The sequence below is a fragment of the Caretta caretta genome, chromosome 3, assembly GCF_965140235.1.
Source record: "Caretta caretta isolate rCarCar2 chromosome 3, rCarCar1.hap1, whole genome shotgun sequence".
Taxonomy (NCBI): domain Eukaryota; kingdom Metazoa; phylum Chordata; order Testudines; family Cheloniidae; genus Caretta; species Caretta caretta.
In genome coordinates, this window is record NC_134208.1 from 56289738 (window position 1) to 56316567 (window position 26830).

General features: G+C 39.4%; 1 protein-coding gene across 4 annotated transcripts in view; it reads left to right on the plus strand.

Moving 5' to 3' along the window:
- COL19A1 (collagen type XIX alpha 1 chain) overlaps nt 1-26830 on the plus strand; it is a 339106-nt gene that overhangs the window by 219396 nt on the left and 92880 nt on the right. For all 4 annotated transcript variants that reach the window (XM_048846009.2, XM_075126514.1, XM_048846011.2 and 1 more), the window contains exons 18-23: nt 11437-11499; nt 18028-18063; nt 21245-21280; nt 21377-21430; nt 24914-24967; nt 25685-25738. In XM_048846009.2, the coding sequence (XP_048701966.2) occupies nt 11437-11499; nt 18028-18063; nt 21245-21280; nt 21377-21430; nt 24914-24967; nt 25685-25738 (297 nt within the window). The remainder of the gene's footprint in view (nt 1-11436; nt 11500-18027; nt 18064-21244; nt 21281-21376; nt 21431-24913; nt 24968-25684; nt 25739-26830) is intronic.

The window sequence follows — 26830 nt, forward strand, 5'->3', positions numbered from 1 at the left end:
GCATGTGCATTGAATGAGTGTTATATTTTTGATACAATGGCTTTAAATTGCGGTCATTCCTAAGACTTTATTGAAATAATGATTAATCAATCTAGCCTGATGTCTTAGTGTATAGGGCAAAGAAATGTGTCCAGGAGCCCATGTGTGCTGATCCAGCCTTGAGACTCTTAACTCCTCAGAAAAGTAAGTAGTAGGAGTTGAGCATGTTATGGAAGTGATTCTTTATTTTCAAAGTTGAGGAGAAAAAGGGGAAGTTGCACTTGATCCACTCTTTTGAATTACATAACTGCCTGCTGCCTTCAGTCACAGGTCCTAGCTCCTCTTAAGAAAGGGAAAATTGAATTATACTTGGAGAAATTACTCAAAATAATTGGATGAGTGAAAGCCATATAACCTTTCCTCAGCACACTCATGAGTCTGCTTTGACGATGCATCCCCTTATTATATGCCTTTGAAGGGGCAAGAGCAAGTCTCATGCTCAGAAGCTGCTATTTCCAGCAACCTCTCCACCCAAAATAATATATTAACTATACTCATTGCTCACTTTCCAGTGTGACCTATGGAGAGAGGCAGTGTAGACTTGTGGATTGAGCAAGTCATATAACCTGTCTGTGCCTCACCTGTAAAATGAGGATAATGTTACTGACCTCTTTTGTAAAGCACTTAGATATGTATGGATGAAAAACACAATATAGGAGCTAGGTATAATAATAATAATAATGTCACTTACAATAACCTAATATTCTTCACAGAAAGCTGATTTATGGAAAAGCAGCATGAAAAGATAGATAGATATATCACCATGGGACGAACCCTTTTCTGATATCAGTTATGTTTTTATTTTAGCAAGGTAACTGTGTCATTTTTCTTTTCAATCATAGTTGGAGTTCCATTACTCCTGAGAGCTATTATTTTCTCAGAAGTTATATCAAACGGCTTCCATGAATCCATCACTACATCTTTATGTCCAGAACAATTGGTACCACAATGGAAAATTATCACATAACAAAGATCTTCTGTCATATCTAGTTCACAAGTAGCATCTTTCATACACATTAACACGTGGAACTGTCAGAGGTATCAAGAATGTCATGGCAACACTGTGTATTGGTGTAGCCAAATTGTTCCTTACATTTTTCTTTTTTCCTGAACTATCTGATTTTTATATTTCTTTTTTCCTGAACTATCTGATTTTTATATTTCTTTTTTCCTGAACTATCTGATTTTTATAGTAGTTACTCTAAAATTGAACAGTTGGATTTGTTTGAGATCCTTCTGCATTTCTCCTTTATTCAGAAAAATATCTCTATTGCTTTGTATTTACAGAGACATAAGTATTTATCATTTCAATATTTCCCTTCTGGCTCTCTAGGCCCGGATGATTTTACACAAAGCAGAATCTTGTTTGCCCATGCCCCATTTGGACATTCCTAAAGTTGGAAGCTTCTTGAGGTTGGCCTTCTTGAAGTGATCAAGAGCCAACCCCTCTTACAGGTTTTTATTGAGACTCATCTGGAATCTCTTGATGATCCACTCTTTTGAATTTCACATTGGCTCTTGATCTGAAAGTCTTCGCTCCTATCCACTAACCCAAACGAAAACAGTAGAATTCTAATACTGAATTATTCCCTAATCCCTGTTTTGCATGATGGTTTAAAAATGATTTGCGCTGCTATCTTCTTGCAGATGACAGGAATGTGCTTACAAGTCCTTGGGCAGGATCATAGGGTTTTTCTATAGATTCATGTTATGAAGATTTCAAAAGCTTTCCTCTTTCATGTTGCCTAACAATAATATCTTCAGTGTATAATATCTTGAAGGCTCTTAAAACACTTGAGAAAGTGTTACACAAAAGAGAATGTGTTCTGGGGCTGGGGGTGTTGGGATGGGGGAGAGCAGTGCCACAGTCATGGGACTCTGGCGGGGAGGTGGGGGAGCAGCAAGGATCTGCACAGTCTCTATTTTAAATAGCACATAACCAAATAATTCTATTTTAGCAAGAGAGAGCCCTTCTCAAAATTGAATGGAATTCAGCTTCTCACACACAAATCTCCATGTGATATAAAGCCCACAAAGCTCCTGTACACCACCTACTCCTGCCTCCAGCCCAAATACCCTGGGTTGCTTTGATTTGTGCCAGGGGCTGAACTGGCCTCAGTTCCCATAGTTGCCATAGTGCCATGCTTGCACCAAATGTATCTCAGGGAGACTCAAGGATGTGACCCAGTATATTTTCCCTTTGTTATTTAAATGAGTATTTCTCACAGCCATCAAAACAACATGTTATTTCTTTTGCAGTATATGGACAGCGCAGGTTTGAGATATATACATTATTTTAGCTATAAATTTCCCAGTTTCCTACTTCCAAGGATCTAACAGAGCATGTTCTGTTCTGATTTCCAACATGTGCAAATCTCATTGGAGACACAGTTCAGGGGAAGGGACAGTTGCACGGGAAAAACTTAGCCCGGTATATTTTATTCTTCTAAGTTTTACAGGTCTCAGTAATACATTTTTTTTCTAGAGCACCCACCACCCCTGTATCTAAACATGGTATCGTCTTCTATGAAGCAGTTACACTACTTGGTTGAAAGGCATCAGTAAAAGTGTAAAGTATAATTATTACTGATAAAAATTGAAAATTAGTCCATCTAAGCCATGGTTCTTGTCTCCGTCAATGAAAACAAAACCTTGCTACCCTTCAAATTAAGATTCAATAATTGAGTTGTTTGTCCAGTCCCATCAGTAACTACTTCTGCTTGATAACTGGTTGTTATTTTTTTTCAGTTTAATTTTGTGGAAGGCAGTTTTTCAAAGAGACATTCCAGTAACAAACTAAAAAAGATTCTACACCTAACAGAGCAGACTTTAATTAAGCCTGATACAAATGTTATCTCTTTCAACCTCTGTCACACTGATCCTTGGTGAAATAACCTGCTGGTTCCCAGAATTGGAAGACTTTATGTTGCTTAAATGATGCACTCTTTTACAGGACTTTTATTTATCCAGAAGGAATGGTGATGACTTTAGAACCAATAATTTACTATATAACCAAATTTAACGTGTGAAACCTTTAAAAGTGTACCATAGTTTTAATGTAGGAATATGTAACATAAAGTGTCCCTATTTGAAAAATATCTCCTTCCTCCCATTCCAATACAGGCATTATAACCAGGTATGGAAGTTAAATGTGTGTGTGTGTGTCTATCCATGTGCAAGAGAGAGAGATTTGCCAACTGGACTGGATTCTACCACCCTACCGGCACAAGCAGGTCAGAAGCTCAATCCAAAATCTGTCCCTTTAGATGTTATTTATGTGGAAAACTCTGACAGTAAAGATGGCAGTGCAGTATTTTGATTTAGGATATAGGTAGGTAAGATTTCATGGGAAGCAAGTCTAAGCGGAAAAACAATTGAAGACAGTTGGCAGTTTTTCAAAGAGACATCATTAAGGGCACAAGAGCAAACTATCCCATTGCATAGGAAAGACAGGAAGTATGGCAAGAGACTACCCTGGCTTAACCTGGAGATCTTCAGTGATCTAAAAATCAAAAAAGAGTCCTACAAAAAATGGAAACTAGGTCAAATTACAAAGGATGAATATAAACAAATAACATAAGTATGTAGGGACAAAATTAGAAGGCCAAGGCACAAAACGAGATCAAACTAGCTAGAGACATAAAGGGTAACAAGAAAACATTCTACAAATACATTAGAAGCAAGAGGAAGACTAAGGACAGAGTAGGCCCGTTACTCAATGTGGGAGGGGGCCGGGAAACAATAAGAAAATGTGGAAATGACAGACATGCTTAATGACTTCTTTGTTTTGGTGTTCATCAAGAAGATTGGTGGTGATTGGACGTCTAACGTAGTGAATGGCAGTGAAAATGAGGTAGGATCAGAGGCTAAAATAGGGAAAGAACAAGTTAAAAATTACTTAGACTTGTTAGATGTCTTCAAGTCACGGGGCCTGGTGAAATGCATCTTAGAATACTCAAGGAGCTGACTGAGGAGATATCTGAGCCATTAGTGATTATCTTTGAAAAGTCATGGAAGACAGGAGAGATTCCAGAAAGAAAGGGCAATTATAGTGCCCATCTATAAAAAGGGAAATAAGGACAACTTGGAAATTACAGATTAGTCAGCTTAAATTCTGTACCCGGAAAGATAATGGAGCAAATAATTAAGCAATCAATTTGCAAACATCTAGAAGATAATAAGGTGATAAGTAACAGCATGGAATTGTCAAGAACAAATTGTGTCAAACCAACCTGATAACTTTCTTTGACAGGGTAACAAGCCTTGTGGGTTGGGGGAAGTGGTAAATGTGGTATATCTTGACTTTAGTAAAGCTTTTGAAACTGTCCCGCATGACCATCTCATAAACAAAGTAGGGAAATGCAACCTAGATGGTGCTAATATAAGATGGTTGCAAAACTGTTGGAAAACCGTTCCCAGAGAGTGGTTCAGAGTCATACTGGAAGGGCATAATGAGTGGGGTCTCGCAGGGATCAGTTCTGGGTCTGGGTCTGTTCAATATCTTCATCAGTGGTTTAGATAATGGCAGAGAGAGTACACTTATAAAGTTTGTGGATGATACCAAACTGGGAGGGGTTGCAAGTGCTTTGGATGTTAGGATTATAATTCAAAGTGATTTGGACAAACTAGAGAAATGGTCTGAAATAAATAGGATGAAATTCAATGAGGACAAATGCAAAGTACTACACTTAGGAAGGAACATTCAGTTGCACACATACAAAATGGGAAATGACTGCCTAGGAAGGAGTACTGTGGAAAGGCATCAGGGGTCATAGTGGACCACAAGCTTGTATAACACTGTTGCAAAAAAAGTGAACATCATTCTGGGATGTATTAGCAGGAATGAAGTAAGCAAGACATGAGAAGTAATTCTTCCACACTATTTGAGCTGATTAGGTCTCAACCGGAGTATTGTATCCAGTTCTGGGTGCCACATTTCAGGAAAGATGTGGACAAATTGGAGAAAGTGCAGAGAAGAGCAACAAAAATGATTAAATGTTTAGAAGACATGACCTGTGACGGAAGATTGAAAAAATTGGGTTTGTTTAGTCTGGAAAAGAGAAGAGTGAGAGGGGACATAACAGTTTTCAAGTACATAAAAGGTTGTTACAAGAAGGGAAAAGAAATTGTTCTTCTTAACCTCTGAGGATAGAACAAGAAGCAATGGGCTTAAATTGCAGCAAGGGAGGTTTAGGTTGGACATTAGGAAAAGCTTCCTTACTGTGAGGGTGGTTAAGCACTGGAATAAATCACCTAGGGAGGTTGTGGAATCTCCATCATTGGAGATTTTTAAGAGCAGGTTAGACAAACACCTGTCAGGGATGGTTTGGATAATATTTAGTCCTGCCATGAGTGCAGGGGACTGGACTAGATGACTTCTCGAGGTCCTTTCAAGAACTATGATTCTATAGATATTAACCTGCATTATACTATAAAAGCAGCTTCTACAATATAGTCCCAATTATTCTTTATAAAAAGCATTCTAAATTGTGATTCTTGTAATCAACAGGTAGAGATCTATTCTTTGTCATCCAAATAATTGTAGCTGTAGAGATTCAGAACCAAATTTTCGAAGTCCCCATGTGAAAAACATGCACGCACACACACATATACCATAAACTGGTTAATTGTATACACAGACATCTAGTGCTCATTGAATCAGCCATTCTTGTGTCCACATGAAAAAGAGGGTTGTCAAGGTTCCTCCCCCACTCTGAACTCTAGGGTACAGATGTGGGGACCTGCATGAAAAACCTCCTAAGCTTATCTTTACCAGCTTAGGTCAAAACTTCCCCAAGGTACAAAATATTCCACCCGTTGTCCTTGGATTGGCTGCTACCACCACCAAACTAATACTGGTTACTGGGGAAGAGCTGTTTGGATGCGTCTTTCCCCCCAAAATACTTCCCAAAACCTTGCACCCCACTTCCTGGACAAGGTTTGGTAAAAAGCCTCACCAATTTGCATAGGTGACTACAGACCCAGACCCTTGGATCTTAAGAACAATGAACAATCCTCCCAACACTTGCACCCCCCCTTTCCTGGGAAATGTTGGATAAAAAGCCTCACCAATTTGCATAGGTGACCACAGACCCAAACCCTTGGATCTGAGAACAATGAAAAAGCATTCAGTTTTCTTACAAGAAGACTTTTAATAAAATAGAAGTAAATAGAAATAAAGAAATCCCCCCTGTAAAATCAGGATGGTAGATACCTTACAGGGTAATTAGATTCAAAAACATAGAGAACCCCTCTAGGCAAAACCTTAAGTTACAAAAAAGATACACAGACAGAAATAGTTATTCTATTCAGCACAGTTCTTTTCTCAGCCATTTAAAGAAATCATAATCTAACACGTACCTAGCTAGATTACTTACTAAAAGTTCTAAGACTCCATTCCTGGTCTATCCCCGACAAAGACAGACTATAGACAGACACACAGACCCTTTGTTTCTCTCCCTCCTCCCAGCTTTTGAAAGTATCTTGTCTCCTCATTGGTCATTTTGGTCAGGTGCCAGCGAGGTTACCTTTAGTTTCTTAACCCTTTACAGGTGAGAGGAGCTTTCCCCTGGCCAGGAGGGATTTCAAAGGGGTTTACCCTTCCCTTTATATTTATGACAAGGGTGTGTATGTCAGAGTGTATTTATTGTTTGCTCGGACCATAATCTTTAATTTTTGATAGTTTGGCTTTCCATTTATGAAAGAGACCAAAAATCAAACTTGGTAGTTACTCTTTCAAAGGAACTGTGAAAGTCTCTTTGATTGTCTAATGGTACTTTTCATAAACTTCCATGAATAGCCATATATGCGAAAACTCAGTAAAGCCGCTTAAAGGGACAGAGCGCTCATATTTTCAAGTTATTAGATAAATAAAGTAAGAGGGAAGCATTGCAGGAGTGCTAATTTTTCTCCCCTACTTATATATTCCTCATTGGTATTCCTCTTTGATATCTTTTGATCAGTCCTTTGTAAAGTGCTATGAGATCTACGGATGAAAAGCACTATATAAGAGATAGGTATCATTATTCAAACTAAGAAAATTAAACCTATTTTGTATCAACCTGAGTTGAAAAATATGTTTCTTCCTGTCTGAATCCACAATCTTGGAAAAAGAATGCAGAACTTTAAGAAATTGCAAGTCTGGGGGCTATATACATATTACTTCTCAAAAGCTGTCCCATGGTTTACAAAACTCAGAGGTTTAACCTTCTCAAAGACAGATTGTTAATTCCTCTTTTACCCTCAAAGACCTCACTTTAAATTCTTGTTTCTTAATCTGACCTGTGATGAACCTGAGAATAGAGTGGAAAGTTAGAAACTTGGGTTGATATTTTCAAGGCTATTTAAGGGATTTAAATAAATGTTTTCTGTAAAAACCTAATGGCTACTTTGAATATCTGAACCTTGCTGTCTAGAACCAAGTGTCTGCAGTGTTGGAATCCAAATATATTTTCACATTTTTTATGACCCTCGTCATTTCTGATTTCCAAACAGCCTTGTCTAAAGTTCTACATTTTTATTGCAGTACCTCTAGATTATATGGACTTCATTTAATCTTCCCTCCTACACCTACCAGATAAAAGTTCAAATTACTTTGACAGTACTGTCAGTCATTCCTTTAAATCCTTGCCAGAGATTTTTCCAGTAGTTCTGCAGTCGGTTGTAATTAGGAAATATTACTTGGCCTTGAGTTCAGTTTTCTGTCACTGTAAGCTGCTAAACCTTAATACAAGATTTTCCAAGCTCTGTTTCATTTAAAGTGAGTAAAATTTATAGTAAGAAATTAGGTCTATACAGAAAACCTTCAAATATACATGTAAATGAGCTGTTAAGATATCATATATATATATATAATGAGATATATAATATGGGCTTGATGCAGAAATTACTGAGTGAATTCAGTGGCTTATGTTATGCAGGAGGTCAAATTATATTATTATAAAAGGTTTCAGAGTAGCAGCCGTGTTAGTCTGTCTTCGCAAAAAGAAAAGGAGTACTTGTGGCACCTTAGAGACTAACAGTGGATGTTAGTGGATTCAGTGGATGCATCCGATGAAGTGAGCTGTAGCTCACGAAAGCTTATGCTCAAATAAATTTGTTAGTCTCTAAGGTGCCATTATTATAAAAGTTCCTTTTGGCTTTAAAATCTAAGATCAGATACATCACTGCCTATAGTCTCATAGTTCATATTTTTCTAATGCAACCTGTCCTGCTGAATGTCGGAACTCTGACTCTTTACAAAGCTTCTGAATGCTCACAAGGTTTTTTACCAAATGTATAAATTTTTCTTCTCGGTGGAGAGAACTGCAGAATGTTTAAATGATTTCATCAATATTTATGGCACTGAAGATATAAGTGAAGTGCAACCCATTCCATGATATATCCCAATGAGTTGACTCATTACATAAGATGCTTTCTGGATATAAGCCCCAAATCAGGACATTGACTTTACCGGAACTTAAGCACATGCTTATGTGCTGTCCTGAGGAGAGATGTTTTCCAGATTCAGAGCCTTAGTCTCTATGCTTGGTCTGTCACCTTCCTTTGCATGTGTATATTTGATCACCTTAGCAATTTCTTTTTCTTGCCAAAAAGTAAATTCTGTTAATATCAAGTATTTTCCTTGTCCACAATTTGTTTCTTGAAGCTACTTCTCTACTTCCGGGCTATTTGACATCTTCCTTTTTTACATTGCAAAGGCTCTCTTTGAATACACACTATTTAAGATTAATTCTAAAGTGACGGAGGAGGTCCTCAGGAATTGATATGCATCTGTCTACAGGAGTCATGTTTCTCACCACCGTGAGGCTCTGAGGGTTCCTAGGGCATCTTATGTTTCCCAATTAATGTCTTCTGGCAAAATATAGGCCAGCTGTTTGTTTCAAGAAATTAATCATCTTTTATATCCTTTACAGAGCACCAACTTACTCCTTCCTTCAGCTGTCCAGTGTGAAGAGTTTAATGACTTATTCACAAGCAAGTAACTTTTCAGCAAGGGAGTGCTAAGTTTAGTATTTACTATGATAGCAGAGATGGTTTACTAGTCTAAACATCAGGTTTTAAATACCCAGACTCTCTGGAGCCACAGGTTTAAATCTCAGCAGGGTGGACCCATGCCTTTCAACCACTGAAACAGATAAATTAAGTTCTGTGTAGTTTAGGGTAGGTGAATATTTATGAGAACCCGTCTGCTCTTTCTGGACATTAAAAAATCCCATTGAGCTATTCTCACAAGTAGGGGTTTGTTCCTGTATCCTTGATCTAAATTTCTGCTTTCTCACACTGTTATATAATGTGGTGAATGCTGGCTGGGCACTCCACTACACTTGGGAGGTGCCAAATCCCTTTCCTGACAATACATCATTTGTAAAGTACCTGCAAGATGAAAAGCTTTACATAATCACAAGATAGTATGTTCTGTGGGTTATGAGATTCCCTTCTGTACAGGTGGTAATGGAATAACAATTTCCTTGATTTTATGTGGCCTCTCAAAGCAGTCTCAAGTTCTCACTGAAGATTTTTTTTCAGTGGTTTTCCTTGTAGGTAAACTCTTGTGAAGTCCTTAATATCAGTCTTTTCTGGTGATATTTGTATGGTTTATTTAAAGTGGCATTTCTATGAATTATGAGAAATACTGTATCCCCGTAAGACAAATAAGGAGATGGCAAGGACAGATACCATTGAAGACCCGTCATAATTTAATAACCACTCATCTCTACCTATTTCTCTACATAGTCAAGGCTTATTCTGTGCCCACACCATGTGCAATTCTACTGGCTTCAATGTGGTTTCAGTGGGTTTAAGTGAGCGCAGAATTTGGCCTTTACTTTGTGGTTTATCGTTATTTCAATGTACATAAATATAAGGTCACTTCAGTTTTAAAATCAAATCTGCTTACAGACATCCTTAGATTGGGTAGAAAAATCAGCTTTGTGGGACTCAATCAGGTCACAGGCATTGGAAGGTAAAAAATTTAAAGCACAATGGAAAGTGACTGAAAGTATATTCATAAACTGTTTTAGAAAATGTTTCCGATGTTCTCTTTAATTCTTGAATAATCTATTGCTACTTTCTATCACTATTTTCTTCTTCTAAATATTTTCCTGCATCTTAAAAAATTAACAAAGAATGATTTATATGTGGATATTCAAATAGTATATAAAAATACAGCTGGTTGATCTAATATTATCTTTCCCAAAATAATGTTTTAATTTTTTTCCATACATATAAATTCAAGGCATATCTCAATATAAACAATAACTCTCTATATTCAATCTATAGTAACTGTTTGTCTCTGGTTTGTTCTCTTCATCAAGTCAACTGCTACTCAACAGTCATTATTAAGCTGCCTCTGCAGCTAATCCTAATATTAGTTAGTAGCTAGCAGGCAGATTAAGACTCCTGTATATTAACTGCTGAAGTGCCCTAGAAATTGAACAAAAAGCCATCAAGATATAAAGATATACCTTTATAAAAGCAATAGGAATCTTACTGAAGTTTATATTTTGTAATTTATCTCCTTTATTATTGTTAATAATAATATCTATATAGCACTTGTTATTAGTAGCTCTCAAAACATTTTACATCATTATTCCCATTTTACACATGGGGAAACCAAGGCACAGAGAAGTAAAGTTACTTACCCATGGTGACCCAGCTAGCCACTAGGCCACATTGCCTCTGCTGCACATACCTACTTCATTTTTTACCGTGTCTTCCCTATGTAAAATTAAAGCAAAAAGCCATTTATTATATATTTAATATGTACAGGCCTTGTGCGAAAGGGTAGATACACACAGTACAATACATAGTCTCAATAAAAATAAAATTTTAAGACAAATTGCTTCAATCAGTTTGCTTATTCTGAGGAACAGTGGGAATATACTGTCACTAATATCAATCCATCTCTTCCTTTATCCATGTCTTCATGCTGCTCAAAACGAAAATGAACATTTCTTGAGGTGCTTGTTCATATTAGAAAAGGGATTTTTTGTTGTTGTTTCTTTCTTTCACACTTAAGAAATTTACTGTGATAATGATCATAAAAATAATGTTCTTTCCAATGATTTAAGACAAAATTCTCTTCTCAGATCTACACAGTAGTACTCAACATGGATATTTTGCTCTCTCTATAGATGTAGAACTCCCATTAATTGAATGGAATACGAATATCTCTCGCATGGAGAAGAATACATTCTTGTACCACATAACCTATGCACTACATCAAAGTTATCTTACCCCCTCTGTTTGATGCTAAATTAGGATGTTTGCATTTACACAGAAAATAACACATCAGCATAGGACCTAATATTGCAAAATTATGGTAACTGCATATTACATTTATTATAATATTTTATATTATATTTATTATATTATTTCACTTGCAATTCTTCACAGGGTGATGGAGGACAACTAGGATTACCTGAGGCTGCTGGACAAAAAGGACAAAAGGGAGAAATTGTAAGCATCTGAGACATAATGGCATGAGGAATTGCAAAATACCAACCGGCTTGTCACTCCTAAGTTTACCTGTAGTCTCATTCATCTGGTTTGTTGCAGTCTCCTTCATAGGAGGAGCAGATTGCACACTTGATCAGGCCTTTGGTCGCTGGCCAGTGAGAGAAAGGAAGAAGATTAAAAAATAACATATTTAAATACTTGTGTAATATTATACTGGAGAAAAATTCCTTAGTGACCACGGGAGGTGCTCATCTCATGCCCTGAAACTAGAGACATAATTACTCGTTTAATCACCTTAGCTTGAATGGCACCAGCTGTTTAACCAGTCATGTATGTATCCACTCCTTTGTTCAATCCAGCCTTAGTAATTGTCCCAACAAACTCTTATGGAAGTGAATTACACAGGTTGACTATTTTATTCAATTAGTTCTAGACTTATACCTCTTTAATGTAGTTGAATTTTCATTCTTGCAGTGAAAAATCAGTTCATAGAATCATAGAATATCAGGGTTGGAAGGGACCTCAGGAGGTCATCTAGTCCAACCCCCTGCTCAAAGCAGGACCAATTCCCAATTTTTGCCCCAAATCCCTAAATGGCCCCCTCAAGGATTGAACTCACAACCCTGGGTTTAGCAGGCCAGTGCTCAAACCACTGAGCTATCCCTCCCCCCCAATGGGTTGTACCATTTGAAAGGACACTCATCTCCAGTATGTCTAATCTGCAGGAAAGTGCTGTGAATGCTATGGTACACCAGTCCCGTAGATGTTTGGTAGTGATTTGGGTATACTATATGCTCAGAGGCAAGTGCTGTAGGCACTCCAAGCATTCGGCCTTTCAGGCTCTAGCTCTTGGGGGGTTCCCACAAATAGAACTGGGTGACTTTTTCAGACAAATAGTTTATTCACTGGAAAATGCAGTTTTGATCACCCACATTTATTTGAAATTTGACACAAAGTAGCCAAATAAAAATTTGGGAGGTAGGTGGGATGGAACTTAGATACCATTCACAAAACAGGTTTGTGTGTTTGCATGTTGCAACTTCTAACCCACAGCTTAGGGCACTCACTCAGAATGTGGGGGACCTGGGTTCAATTCCCCTTTTGCTGGATAGAGGATTTGAACTTTGGTTTCCTACATTGTAGATTGGGCTATGGCCACTGGGCTATGGGACCTTCTGGAGTGGGTTTCTCTCAATCTCTCCTGGTCAAGCTGTTCTGCTGTGTATAAATAGTCAGTGGAGCAGGGACATGAACTTGGTTATCTATCTCCTAGATGAGTGCCTTGACAGCTAGGGTCATTGTCATTTTCTCTTGCAGATGCAATGACTATTCAAGTATTTTATACAAAGTGGAGCAGCTTCAATGGGAGAGATTGAGAAAGAGCTGCCCAAGATTATGCTATAGGACGGGTTAGGGCACTCTCTTGTAGTGTGGGAGACCCAACTTGATGTCCCTGTGCCAAAGATGTTTTAATTACTTACACACAGTGGACCTGCTTGAATACAAGAGATTGAGAAAAACACACATCAGAATATTCCCATAGTCCAATAGCTAAGGTATGTTTCTATAATGTGAAAGACCCAAATTCAAATCCCTTCTCCACAGAGGGGAGAATTACACTTGAGTCTCCCAGTTCCCTAGCTAGTGTGCTAAAAATTATAACATGGGGGGCACCACCATCTTCTCCTTCACTTTCTTTGCTTTTACATTAAAAAAGGTCTGGAAACTAAATGATTAGTTAAAAAAAATAATTTGTTCGCCCAAACCTGGTTTTTCACCTACTTGTTTAATTCGCCACAATTTTTCAGAATATTTTGAGAATATTAAGATCAAACTGACTTTTTTAACCGCCAGTGAACTGAAAAATCAGTTATTTGCCCACCTCTACCCAAACACACTTATACAGCATGATGAATAAGAAAGAATTGCATTATGAGGGCTGCCAGAAATAAATACTGCATTTTCCCTGGGCATCTAGGTTTTAATGGTTCCAAATTAAAAGAGAGAAATTTAATACACAACAGTTCTTACTCCAACCCCTAAGGGTAGTTTTATAAAGTGGTATGAAGGTCAGCGACCTCAGGTCCAGTGCCAAGGATACTCCCTGCAGGAGTCAGTTATGCACTGGCCTGGAGATCCCACAGTCAGAATTATGTTTCTTTGTCTGTCATCTTCAGACCCATGCATGTGGCCCAGCTGTTTGCAGGCTGCTTCTAAGTATCTGCCTGTCACAGCTAGCCATGGACAGGATTCTTCCCAGCCTGGCTCACAGCCTTTCCAAGCTATCTGACCTTCCCTCCACAACCAGTATTAGGCTGCTGCCTCCAGCCTGCTAATGCAGTCATCCTGCAACCTCTTGTTCTCTCCTGAACTAGGTCTTCTCTGACTTCTAGCAGTGCTTCACTTTACTCTACTGGAGGGATTATGGAGCCCTCTACTTGCTGGATGTTGAATTTGAGGTTAACACAGTGCTCAGTAATGAGCCAGTAGGTTCATTACAATATTTTTAATCTCCACTGTTTTGAAATGCAGTATATCCAACCCAAGTGTTCAAAAATCATGAGTCAATCCCCCTCCTAAATAATGAGATTTTGTTTTAAGAGATGATCTTATGTTTTTGGCCTTTTGATTTTTGAACACTCCCCAGTCTTCGACAATTTCAGTGTTGGCACTGTTCTCAAATGTACAAAGTAAGCTGCTGCAGAAGGTCTCACTGGGGGACCCATATGAGATCAAATTACAAAGATTTTTATAAAGCGCTGCATGATTGTGCGAATCATCCAGTTTCTCCCCATGCCACCAAAGTCTAATTAATTCTGTGCCTCCATAGCCCCACATCTGCCCGTCACCCAGCAATTAATTATACATTCCCCTGCAACTCTCACAGCATTTCTGGCCCCCAACCCCACCTCTGCTCTTGCAGCTTCAGTGGTTCTTCACCCAGTTTCTCAGATCTGGTGGGGGGAAGCTACAGGGGGTTCCTCTTTGTCTTCGCAGGCCTGGGTGTGGGAATTAGTTCCAGGGTTTATTCGTGCCCTCTTCCCAGGTCTGGTGTTGTAGGGAGTGCGAAGGAGCACCCAGGGGAGATTACCCATTTTTAACAGGCGGGCGGAGGAGGAAACTTGCTGGGCTCTTTCTTTTCCCCTTCCTCTCTATGAAATGTCAGCTGGTCCCTCTCTACTTCACCTACCCAAAAACTCAGCTCTTAAGGGTGGGGAGAGAGCTCTGCCCGGTTCCTGCAGAAGCACTGATTGGCTTCTCTCGAGGAGGCAGGGAAGTGGGGAATACAACCTGTCAGAGGATTTTCCCATCCAGTAGGGCTGAAATTCTCATATCATCTTAAAACCTGTTCAAGCAGGAGCCAAAATTGTGTGACTTGCGATGAAATTATGACAGTTTGTACTGTTGTAATGCTCTTTTAGAACTCTGAAAATATTATGTCTTCTTTTGTTCATTTCCTCCATTTTTTAGGTCTGAATTGGGCAGGGAAAAATATTTTTTCTGTGTTTTTAGGAGAGCAAAAGGAAATGTGCATAGTGTTTGGAATATGTGCATACATAATATTGTCTATTGAACCAGAAAGAGGAGCTCAAAAATATATTTGGTAGCACTAGCAAATAGTGGGTATTTTAAAAAATTCTCTTTAATAAAGTGACAGGGATGGTTAACCAAAAGTATTTAAAAGATGCAGGTCATTCCCAAGCAGTTTATAGCAAATTAAGTGGTCAAATGTTGGGTTTAAACATTTTGACAGGAAGCATCTGTGTATTTTAAATAATGGAATATATATTTGCCAATTTGCTGTACTGTTGGTCTACGGAGAAAAGAGAGAAGACACACTAGATATATCATAGTGTTGCCAAGTGTTTGATTTTGAGTAGCTCTCCAGCAGAAGACAATCATTTAAATTCAGTTGGAGCTGGTTAAATCACACATTTCAGTTATGATGATTAACAAGATTTCATGCTACATTCAGTGCAAGGAGCAGCTGGAAGGGGAAGATTCTTTCCGTTTGTCAGAATAAAAAACGACAAAGATTGTCAATAGTTTTTTATTTTTTTAAAAGGGTCAGCAAGGAGAAATGGGCTTGACCGGTGCAAAAGGTGAAATAATAATAATAAATAATGATTATAAATAATAATAATAAATAATAATTCCTAACTCATATTCTTAGATGTGATGGCCAAGTGTGGTTTATTTTTTTGGGCCAAATCCTTGAAAACAGAGTAAAGGGCAAGTAGAAGAATGATGGGAACAGAAAAATATGCTCCAATGGTAGACTTTGGGCCCAGCATCCTCACAACCTACATTTTGTTTTCTGGCCTGGATGTCTCTGCAGGGTGGTCATGGCTGTTGGGCATGAGAGTGACTAATGGACAGGGCCACCTGCAGTGCAGCAAAGCTGGGTTTAACTCTGGTGTGTTGAAGCTGTGTCCCAACTGCATACTTAAATCCCATCCAACTTAAAGTTAAGTATGTGCTTAAGTAAATTGCTGAATAGGGATGAGCTGCTGAATGAGTGCTCCAGTCACTGCTGAGTTTTTCATATACTCGTATGTAGCCCTGGATACTGCTGATCTGTGTTGTGCGGAGTCCTCTGAATGCTTTCTCTGCTGCATTGCTTACCATCATAGCGACATTGCAACATTTATGGTCTTTTGGGGCTTTCCTTTGTGATGGTGATGGGTGAAGATAGAGTCTATAATTTAGAGATGGTCAGACCTGCTAGCATAAAATAAGACAAAAGCTGCGGCCAAAAAAGCCCCATATGAAATTAATCTTCTTTACACTTTGAAAAAGGTTAGTCCATTTTTTGCTTTGCCTCTTTATTTTTTGTGTGCTTCTCTGCTTCCTGATTTCAAGATGCATGGATTTCCAAAACACCACAGACTTAGGCACAACCAGGAGGTACCTAAAGCCTCAAAAGAAAGCAAGTATCTCAAACAATGAAATATTGATTGCTGATTAAAATGACAATATTTTTTTACTTTCTCTTAAATTAGGAACATAAGAATGGCCATAGTTGGTCAGATCAGTGGTCTATCTAACTCAATATCCAGTCTTCTGACAGTGGCCAATGCCAGATGCTTCAAACAAAACAGGGAAATTATTGAGTGATCCATCCCCTGTCATCCAGTCCCAGCTTCTGGCAGTTAGTGGTTAGGGACACCCAGAACATGGGGTGCGTCCTTGACTATTTTGACTAATAGCCATTGATGGACCTATCCTCCTGGAACTTACCTAATTCTTTTTTTAACCCAGTTACACTTTTGACCTTCGTAACATCCCCTAGCAACAAGTTCCACAAGTTGATGGTGTGTTGTGTGAAGAAGTACCATCTTCAATACCTAGATGAAAAAAAATAGCATTCTTAGCATGATCAAAGTTTAGAAAAAGACTTTGCTAGTTAATCATCTTTTAGTTTTAGTTGAAGCTTTCCAACAGCAGATTCAGCTGAACAATTTTTCATGACTGGTGAAAAGATGTAAACTGCATTTTTCTAGAAATAGCAAAAAAGTTCAGTCATGCTTCCATTGAATCAATAGGAGTTTTGCTAGTGATTTAAATTGAAGTAATGTCAGGCCGCAGAATGTTAGAGGATCAACTAGTTCTTGTTAAAACCTTGTACTGTAAATTATCTTCATACAAATCTAGTTTAGGCTGTTAATTTGAAAGAATCATGGTTCTGTGTATTAAAAGTCATTTGCTTTTGAGAATTTAACTCTAATTTTACACTAATTCAGTCATCACTTTGTGTTATCTGTTTCTGATCCTGTCAGACCCAGGACATAGGCAGACAGGCCTGCTGGTTAGTACAAGGCAAGTAGCTAGGTCCCCATGCCACCCAGGGTTCAGAACCAGGAGGTTAGGAACAGAGAGACTGATACCAGGAATCAGCCTGAGTCAGGAAACCAGGGCAGGGTCAGGAGAAGAGATGGAGATCCAGAACCAGGAATCAGGCCAAGTCAGGAAATCAGAAAGTCAAGAGCAGGTTGTACAGGGTAAGCAGTCCAAAGCAGAATAAAGCTCAGTTGAACTGACAACTTTCTGCTCCTCCACCTGCCTTCAGCAGGGGGAGCAGGCGAACCAGGAGCTCTGTTGTCCCAGGAGTTGGGGCCCAGGAGTGGAGCCATCTATCTGAGTTGGGCTTCAAGGAGTCCCAGTTCTAGCTGATGCTAGTAAGTCAGCAGGTGGAAAGTTGGAGCATGATGATGTGTGGATCCAGGTTTGAAAGCTTTATGGTCATGATTACATGTATTATATAATATGTGACCCAGACATAAACGAAACAAACTTGGGTAGAATCCCATTTTATTATCTGTCCACATTCTTTATCATTAATGTAATCTTTAAATGGGCTTTCATAGTTTATATATTTTATAAAGTTGTTTGTATGTATTGAATACATATAACTGTTACTTTGTTTTCTATATGTTTTGAAGAGTTGTTTTCCAAAAACAGACATACAAACTATTTATCATTTAAAATTACCAAGTAAGTATTAACATTTACTATATACTATCACAGGGAGAGTCTTCTGAAAAAGGAGAAAAGGGGGATCCAGTAAGTACAGCTAAAGCTTTGAGTTAATGTTTATGCTTAGATCTGATTGTCTCACCATATTTGCTGTGACACTTTATAGCTCTGGCAGCGCCCTGTAACCCCTATATTCCTCATCTATAAATAATTGTGATATTGCATATAAAGCATCCCATGTGAGGTATTAGGTGAAAGGTTATGATCTACTAAAACCCATTGTTCCATCTAAACATGTGTATCATTAATGCATATAAAATTATAAGAATTGTGTTGTATAGTTTTCACTAAAATATGCTGTGGGTTTGGGAAACACCCAGAAACTAGCTCTCCAGAGACAATGAGAAAAGAGGTAACCAATGCCCAGGTGGGTGCTTTATGGACATCACCAGCCATTGTCCAGCAGAGGAGTTACAGTTCAATGACTCACTCACAGGAGGCACACCGGGGTATTGCTTCACCTTGTGACTCAGCAGTGCCCACCAGACATGCTTGGACTTGTGTTCTCCAAGCACATGGACTGAGGGTATAAAACGAAACACAGTGGCCCCACTGCTTTGCCTTTCCCCTGCCCCCACCTATGCAGCAAGCAACAAGGACACTCAGAATACTGAAGTCTCCAACACAGGGGAGTGGCATAGGTTTGAAGGGTGAATCCTGTGTACTATGAACTGCAATATCCAGTGGGTTGAGAGAAACTGCTTAATCTAGATGTTGCCCAGTCTAATAGGATTGAGAGTTTAGAGTGAGTGCTTATATTTTCTTTTCTTTTGGTAACTACTATGACTCTTTGCCTATCACTTATAATCACTTTAAATCTATCTTTTGTAGTCAATAAGTTTAACTGTTTATCTTTATCAGTGAATTTGCCCAAAGTGTTTGGTAAATCTGCTCAGGTTTACAAAGGCTGGTGTATATCCCTTTCCATTGACGAAGTAGTGAACCAATTAATAAATTTGTACTGCTCATTGTTAGCAGTGCAAAACGGTATATTCCTGAGGTACAGTGCTGGGAGCTGGGGGGATTTGGCTGGTGCCTTTCTCTCTCTGATTCATGAGTGGCTCTGGGAGCATTCATGCAATCTAGCTGGGTGTGGGGCTCCACGTGTAGTTGTGTTGAGTGATAACAGCACCTGCAAGGGTTTGCTGCTTGTCACTAGCAAGTGTGACAGGGTCAGGCCAGATGGCTACAGGAGAGTAATAGAAGGCAGATATATTAGCCCCAGGTGAAGTAGGTCCCTTTTCCCTGGGTAAGGTAACAGGGAAGTTTCCAGAACAATCAGGAACCTTCTGGAGACAATTAAGACAGACAGGCTGATTAGAACACCTGCAGCCAATCAAGAAGCTGCTAGAATCAATTAAGGCAGGCTAATCAGGGCACCTTGGTTTAAAAAGGAGCTCACTTCAGTTTGTGGTGCATGTGTAAGGAGCTGGGATCAAGAGGCGCTAGGAGCAGAGAGTGAGAGCGCGTACTGTTGGAGGACTGAGGAGTACAAGCATTATCAGACACCAGGAGGAAGGTCCTATGGTAAGGATAAAGAAAGTGTTGGAAGTAGCCCAGGGAGTTGTAGCTGTCGCACAGCTGTTCCAGGAGGCACTCTAGACAGCTGCATTGCACAGGGCCCTGGGCTGGAACCCGGAGTAGACGGTGGTCCCGGGTTCCCCCCAAACCTCCCAACTCCTGGTCAGACACAGGAGGAGTTGACCTGGACTGTGAGTTCACGAAAACGGCCAAACTGAGGGCTGCTGTGAAGCTCCAAGGTGAGCAAATCTGCCAATAAGCGCAAGACCCACCAAGGTAAAGGAGGAACTTTGTCACACAAGACATTGTGAGAGACAGCCCAGGCTGGAGAGTTAGGGGGGCGTTGCAGTCCCACAGTTCCAGGCTCCACCTTGGGAATCCTGTCACATTTGCATTCTGTGATTTTTTGTGTGCATTTTAATAGGTTTCATGCCAAATATTCTGAAACTTGACTATAAAAATAGCATCATGGGGTTCCATGTTTATTGCTTCTCGACTATTGGCATACCAAATTCATTCAGTTTACAAGTAAAAAGTCAACGTTTCCATCTGCCAGCTCTTCAAACTCAGAGAGAGCCTTGGGCACAAAGGAACCTTTCCCTTTCTTGTACATCTGCATGGGGGCAGCTAGAATCTCAGTGCTTGCAGTCCTTGGGCTAAATTTGTCCTTGGCCTCTCTCTGATTTCTGTGAAGCTATTCTGGGATGAATTTTTGGCACTTTAAATACAAAGTGCAGAGTCACCACAGAGTAGGCCTTGGCACTGTAAATCCCAAGAAAGGTCTGGCTGAGCTGAGATGGAAGTAGCTGAGCCTAAGCATCTCAACAGCGGACTTAATCTGCTCGTATTGAAGTCAATAAGATATTGGCTGTAGAGATTAAAGGTAGCAAGATCAAGCATACTATCCCTCAGAGTTCTAACTATTACACTAGTAAATGCACTAGTCATCTTAGTGAGAAACTGCAGCTATTTCATTAACTCTGCAATTAACACTGAACATCAAGCATAGTACATAAAATATGTAACCTCCTTTATTAAAAACCCATTAATCTTTTCGGGAATCTCTAAAAATCTTTATTTGCCAGCAATTTTTCTTATAGCCGTATTTTTATACATCACTTTTTTATTACTAAAGAAGTTTTCAAGAAATCAGAATCCTTATTCTTTAAGATTTCATCTACTGCTGCTTTGTATGTCTTACAGTAAGTCATAATCCTCTCTTTGTGGTATGACAGATATTCGTCACATTGCTTCATGCACTGCAGGAAGGGGGTTCACATACTATGGTGATGAATGCTGTATAAGAACCTATGTAGAATGGGATATACTGTAAAAATGCATAGCTTTGGAAAGGCATATGATATTACAAACAGGGTAATGACTTTAAGTGAGGAATAAGCCCCAGGAACAGAGTTCTTAAGCAAATATTTTGTTTTCATGCAAATATCCTTAGGAATAAAACAGAAGAATAGAAATCACCATACCCAAAACGGCAAATAGAATTTTTCAAAAGGCAATCCTTTTCAAAGTTTTCCATCTACAACTCTTTAAAGAATAACCAGATTTTCATTGTTTGATAAATTGTGTTAACTAACTTAATAAGACAACGTTTCTGTGTGTAGTAACTTCAACACAGTCAATCTTACTCTAAATTTCAACTTATTGTGATCATATCTGTTGTTTTCAGGGGGAAATTGGAATGAAAGGATCACAAGGAATTAAGGTATTTTTCTGATTGGTATACACAATATCTCTTTTGTACACAGCTGTCTCTTGTGGATATAACTTTAAATTATTTGAGAAAAATTATGCATTTTAGGGTGAAATAGGAGATTGTGGTCCTCCTGGACTCACTGGAAATCCAGGATCAGAGGTATTTTGAAGTATTTATTATAAAATTGAAAGTAGCATGTAATGGCTTCTTATTATGACATTGTGTAAAAGGACTTTGGGTGCTATTTCATTCACTTTATATAGTACGGCCCAATTTTTTTAGTGTGTGTACTTGAGTTGCATGCCCAAAGTTCTTGTGTACATACAAGTTGGGGTTATATACACACACATCCCTGAATTTTGTGGCCAGCATGGGGAATTTGTGTTCAAAGAACATGTGTATGCAAAAGTCTGAATGCACTTTTTGGGAATTACATTTTTTGAAATATGGCCTCCATAACCAAAAAGAGGCTATTCTGATGCTAATGTTTATGCAGCTGTGTCAATTTTATTCTGTGGAGGGAGCTAAATTACAAATTAATTATGGTTAGGTGCAGGTGGTACAATATATGCTACCCACAATATATAGCAGGGTTGATGTCAGTCGGAGACTTACACAAGATTGAAGGCAGAATGTAGCTATTTTACTTTTAGTTAGTAATGTTCTGGTTGATTTCAGCATCACTCACTGGGGAAGAATGATGCAAGGAACCTTTAGGACCACTGCTATTTCTATCCCTTGTCTGGCTATTTATGTGTGCAATTACACATTTTGTTTTGTGGATATCACCAGTACAGACTAATGAGTGAATCCTCCTCATCTGTCAGCCAGCCAGATGGTAGCCAGAGTGGATGCAACACTATCAGTCTCAATTCCTCTTCCTCACAGAGTGCAGGCAGACTTCTCTCGTTGTTCTCTTTCCTCGCTAGAAATAGCTTTTGCCTCTTAGCTGAGGAACCATCTCTCCTCCAGGCCTCAGCTGAGCTCTGTAATCACGTAGAATAGGAGGTACAATGAAGTCTTCCTCTCAAAGCCAAAAATACCTCTCCTGTGCCTTTCCTCTGCAGCCTTTGGCAATGGGCCCATTCTGTCCATCCTTCCCACCTCACTTAAGAACCATGCGGACTGCTCATGCAGAGGCACCACACTCCAGCCCGATCAGGTACAGAAGTGGTTCTGAATCTGGTGCCATCCTCAGCTTCAGACACTCATAGCCTGAATGACTTGGGTCTTTTCTGTTTCCTGCCTCTTCTGATTCTACGCCCATCCTTCCCCAAAAGGTCTTTTCAGACTCTATTATGTGAACTCTGATTTCCACAGCCTCTGGTTGCTCCACTCAAACATGAATTTAGTCATAATTTCCCACTCTAAGACGTTAGACCTCAGGAGGCCAGTGTGTTCCTTCATGAATCCCTGGAAAGAAGCTATGAAAATAATCTTTTAAACTGGGAACATCCAAATCACTACCACTTTCTATGCCTCTTGCACTCCCTGTGGCTCTTGGAGACCCAGGGGATCAATACTGGTGATTCTAAGCTGCCATTCCTGGTAAACAGGAACCTCTCACATTGCCCTATCAAATATTCTCAGTGTGGCTCAAGATTCTGTCCACTTGCAGGCCAATCTTTTTGGCACTTCTGAATCTGGTCATGGGGTGATGATATCTTCAAGTTTTGTCTCCTTGCCCTTAATCTTTAAGGGTCCCCATCTGATTGAGAATTTAGTGGACTCTGCATTGAAGGAAGTTTTGGAGAAAACAACCTTCTTCTCCACTCCTGCTTCTCAGCTAGGGAAACACAAACCCCCATCTTCCTCCTTTTCCTCAGGGAAAGGCCCAGTTAGGCCCAGCTTCTTGTGGGGAAATCTTCAGTGAAATAGAAACCTAAGAACAAACCTCAGCATTCCTTTCACAAGCAGGAATCTAGATCCAAAGCTTTGTCCAGAGAAAAACCACTGGAGCCATTTCTGACTATTCCTGTCCCTCAAATCAGACAGAAGAATCTGTGTTCCTTCACTACTGAAACAGGATTGCCTCAGACTCTTGGGTAATAAGTCCTTAAATCCCCTCCTCCCCCCGATCTTCAATCACATTTCTCCTTCTCTCTTTTGCCCCACAATCCTCAGAAAAGGGAAATGTTCTGTAAACTGTTGGTTAACTCCACTTGGTAGAGGCCATATACCTGGCTTCCTTTGGTCTGGGATCAGCCCCCAGGACCTTACCAAAACAGTAGTCACCATCTCAGCTGCCTTTAGAAAGATCTGCATGATTCATCACCTGGCTGGCTGATCTGGATTTCACTGATGTAGGAAACCCCTGCAGCAACCCAAGGACACTGTTCGGTCTATTTTCAGAATAGCAGCTTTGTTAGCCTGTATCCACAAAAAGAACAGGAGTACTTGTGACACCTTAGAGACTAACAAATTTATTTGAGCATAAGCTTTCATGGGCTAAAACCCACCACATCGGATGCATGCAGTGGAAAATACAGTAGGAAAATTTTATGTACACAGAGAACATGAATGAATCAATGAGTGTTACCATATGGCTCTTATTATCGTGGTATAGGAGTGCCCCAAATTTTTAATGTATTTATCCACACAAAACTTCTATGAGATAGGGAAATACTACTAACTCCATTTTACAGATGGGAAACTGAAGCACAGAGAGACAAGCTGATTTACCCAAGATCACACAGGAAGTCTATTGCAGAACAGGGACTTGAACCTGGGTCTCCTGAGTAGTAGCTACTGCTGTAATAGCTAGGGCCCCCTTCCTCTCACCCTTCTTCAGTGACCTTGGACAGGTGATATAATTAAAAAAGAAACTCTCCAGTTCCTTCCCAGATGCATATACATCTTGTAGAAATTATAAGCATGACAAACAGATAGAGCATTACTTCCTTCAACAGAATCCTCAAGCAAGAAGCCTTGATTCATTGTTTTCCAGTTCAATGCCTTAGAGTCCATCCAGTCACACGTGGCCTTGTTGGAGTCCTATAGTCCCATGGGCAGGATTCTTTTTTCAACTTTTTCAGCAGCAGCTGTTATCCTCTTCCTATGGACATGCTGGGCCAGATCCTTAGCTGGTGTAAAATGTCATAGCTCCATTGACTTCAACAGTGCTACAATGATTTACACAATTGATGGTCTGGCCCATAAAGATATGCCCCTATGTGGGCATATTTTGAGAAATTAGCTCATTAATATGGAAACTTCTAATATATTTCATTGGGTAGCATAACAATGCAAATTCTACTGGGGCATTGGAGAATGAACTACAGTAACTGTTGTGTAACACCGACAGATCCTGTTTGTCAACGGGCAGGATCAAACCTGGGACCTTTGTGCATGAGCCTCTACTGCATGAGCTAAAAGCCATATTGCTATGAGCTAAAACTGGAGCAGACTCATTAATCTCTAAGTGGTCTTGGTGCCACTAGAGGGGACAGAGCACCACACCAGAAGGTGTGTGGGTTACAGTTGCTCCCTAATCCAGGTAGAAAATAATTCTTAGCAGCTCTTTTGTTAATGTCCCTATGGAGGATAGAGTGCTTTATTCTCTAGTATAATATAACTGAAAATATATTGATTTTTAACTCAAATTAATACATATATATATATATATATACACACACACTGTAGGGACTGCAAGGTCCTCCAGGACCCATTGGACCCAGAGGACATCCAGGAGAAGTCGTAAGTATTGTGTAATTTTTTGCAGTCAGTAAAATCTGTTGAGGTGAAATATTAGACAATGAAACAGTGCCATAGGAACTATCATTCTGTGGTCTTTTTATGGGGGATCATAGAATCATAGAATAACAGAGTTGGAAGGGACCTCTGGAGGCCATCTAGTCCAACCCCCTGCCCAGAGCAGGACCAATCCCAACTAAATCATCCCAGCCAGGGCTTTGTCAAGCCTGACCTTAAAAACTTCTAAGGAAGAGGATTCCTCCACCTCCCTAGGTAACGCATTCCAGTGTTTCACCACCCTCCTAGTGAAAAAGTTTTTCCTAATATCCAACCTAAACCTTCCCCGCTGCAACTTGAGACCATTACTCCTTGTCCTGTCATCTGCTATCACTGAGAATAATCTAGATCCATCCTCTTTGGATCCACCTTTCAGGTAGTTAAAAGCAGCTATCAAATCCCCCCTCATTCTTCTCTTCCATAGACTAAACAATCCCAGTTCCCTCAGCCTCTCCTCATAAGTCATGTGTTCCAGACCCCTAATCATTTTTGTTGCCCTTCGCTGGACTCTCTCCAATTTCTCCACATCCTTCTTGTAGTGTGGGGCCTGTAGTGTACGGTAACTACTCCAAATAAGTATCTTTTTCACCTTTAATCTCAGATAGCATACTGACCTGAAAGATGCTGTAATCGATGTAAAATGTTGTTTTTTTAATTAACTAGGGTTTACTGGGAGAGCCTGGGATACCAGGAAAACCAGGAATTAAAGGAGAAAAGGTATGCACTAAAATTTGATCAATTTAATTTATGATTTAGAAAATATTAGTAAAATATTATGACCTTTAAGGAGTCTTCCATCTTTCCACATTCATCTATCTAGGTATTTTAAGAATAAATAAAAAAACATGCCTCTTGCCTGAAGAGTTTACCTTCTAATGTGTCAATCTAATTTCAATTTAATAATTGAAAGAATCCCATTGATTTAAAGGGGGTTGGATTAGGCCTGTAGTTGGACATACCAGTACTACAGAACAGCAAGAGTTAACTGTGTGCGTGTGTGTGTACCTGCATGTACGGGAAGAGGGGGAGAATTATATGGGGAGGATGTGAATTCTGAGATAAGTTATTGCATTTATACATCTTGGGGTTTGTGTTTTAAAGAAAGCCAATGAAGTACATTAATATTTTGAGGGTGCAAGCTGTTGAGTAGGCAGGAATAGAGGTCAGCACTGTGGCACAGACCTAAAGAAGCTAGTCTTATGGAACAGGAAGAAACATAAGGTTGCACAACTAACATGATCTGGGAGGATATTCAAGGGGAAGAGAGCAGCATGAGAAAAGGCACAAAGTCACTTGTGGAAGAAGGAGTTGGGCTAGCCAGAGATGTGCTGAGTTCATAGAGTGTTAAAGTGAGAAAGATAAGGGAGATGTAGGTAGGAGTACAGCTGAGCAGAGCCTTTACGGTGAGCAGAGGAAATTTCAGTAATTGAGATGAGGGATGACTAAGGCACAGACCCAGATTTTTGCAATAGGGATAGAGAGGAGGGGATGTATTGTGGAGATGTTGCAGAGGAATAACTGGCAGGATTTAGAGGCAGTCTGGGTATCAGAGGATGAAGGAGAAAGAAGTGTAGATACGATACCAGCATTGCAAGCCTGAGTAACTAGGAAAATAGCAGGATTATTAACTAGATTAGATGGACTCTTGGTCTTTTCTGGTATAGCAAATCCCGTGTTCCTATGTTTTGTTTTGTTTTTTTACCTTGCATACTTACCTATATAACATTTTTTTAGGGAAAATACATATTTTGTTAAGAAATTAAAAGCTATTGATGTGTTATCTAAACATACGTAACAGATTTCAAGACA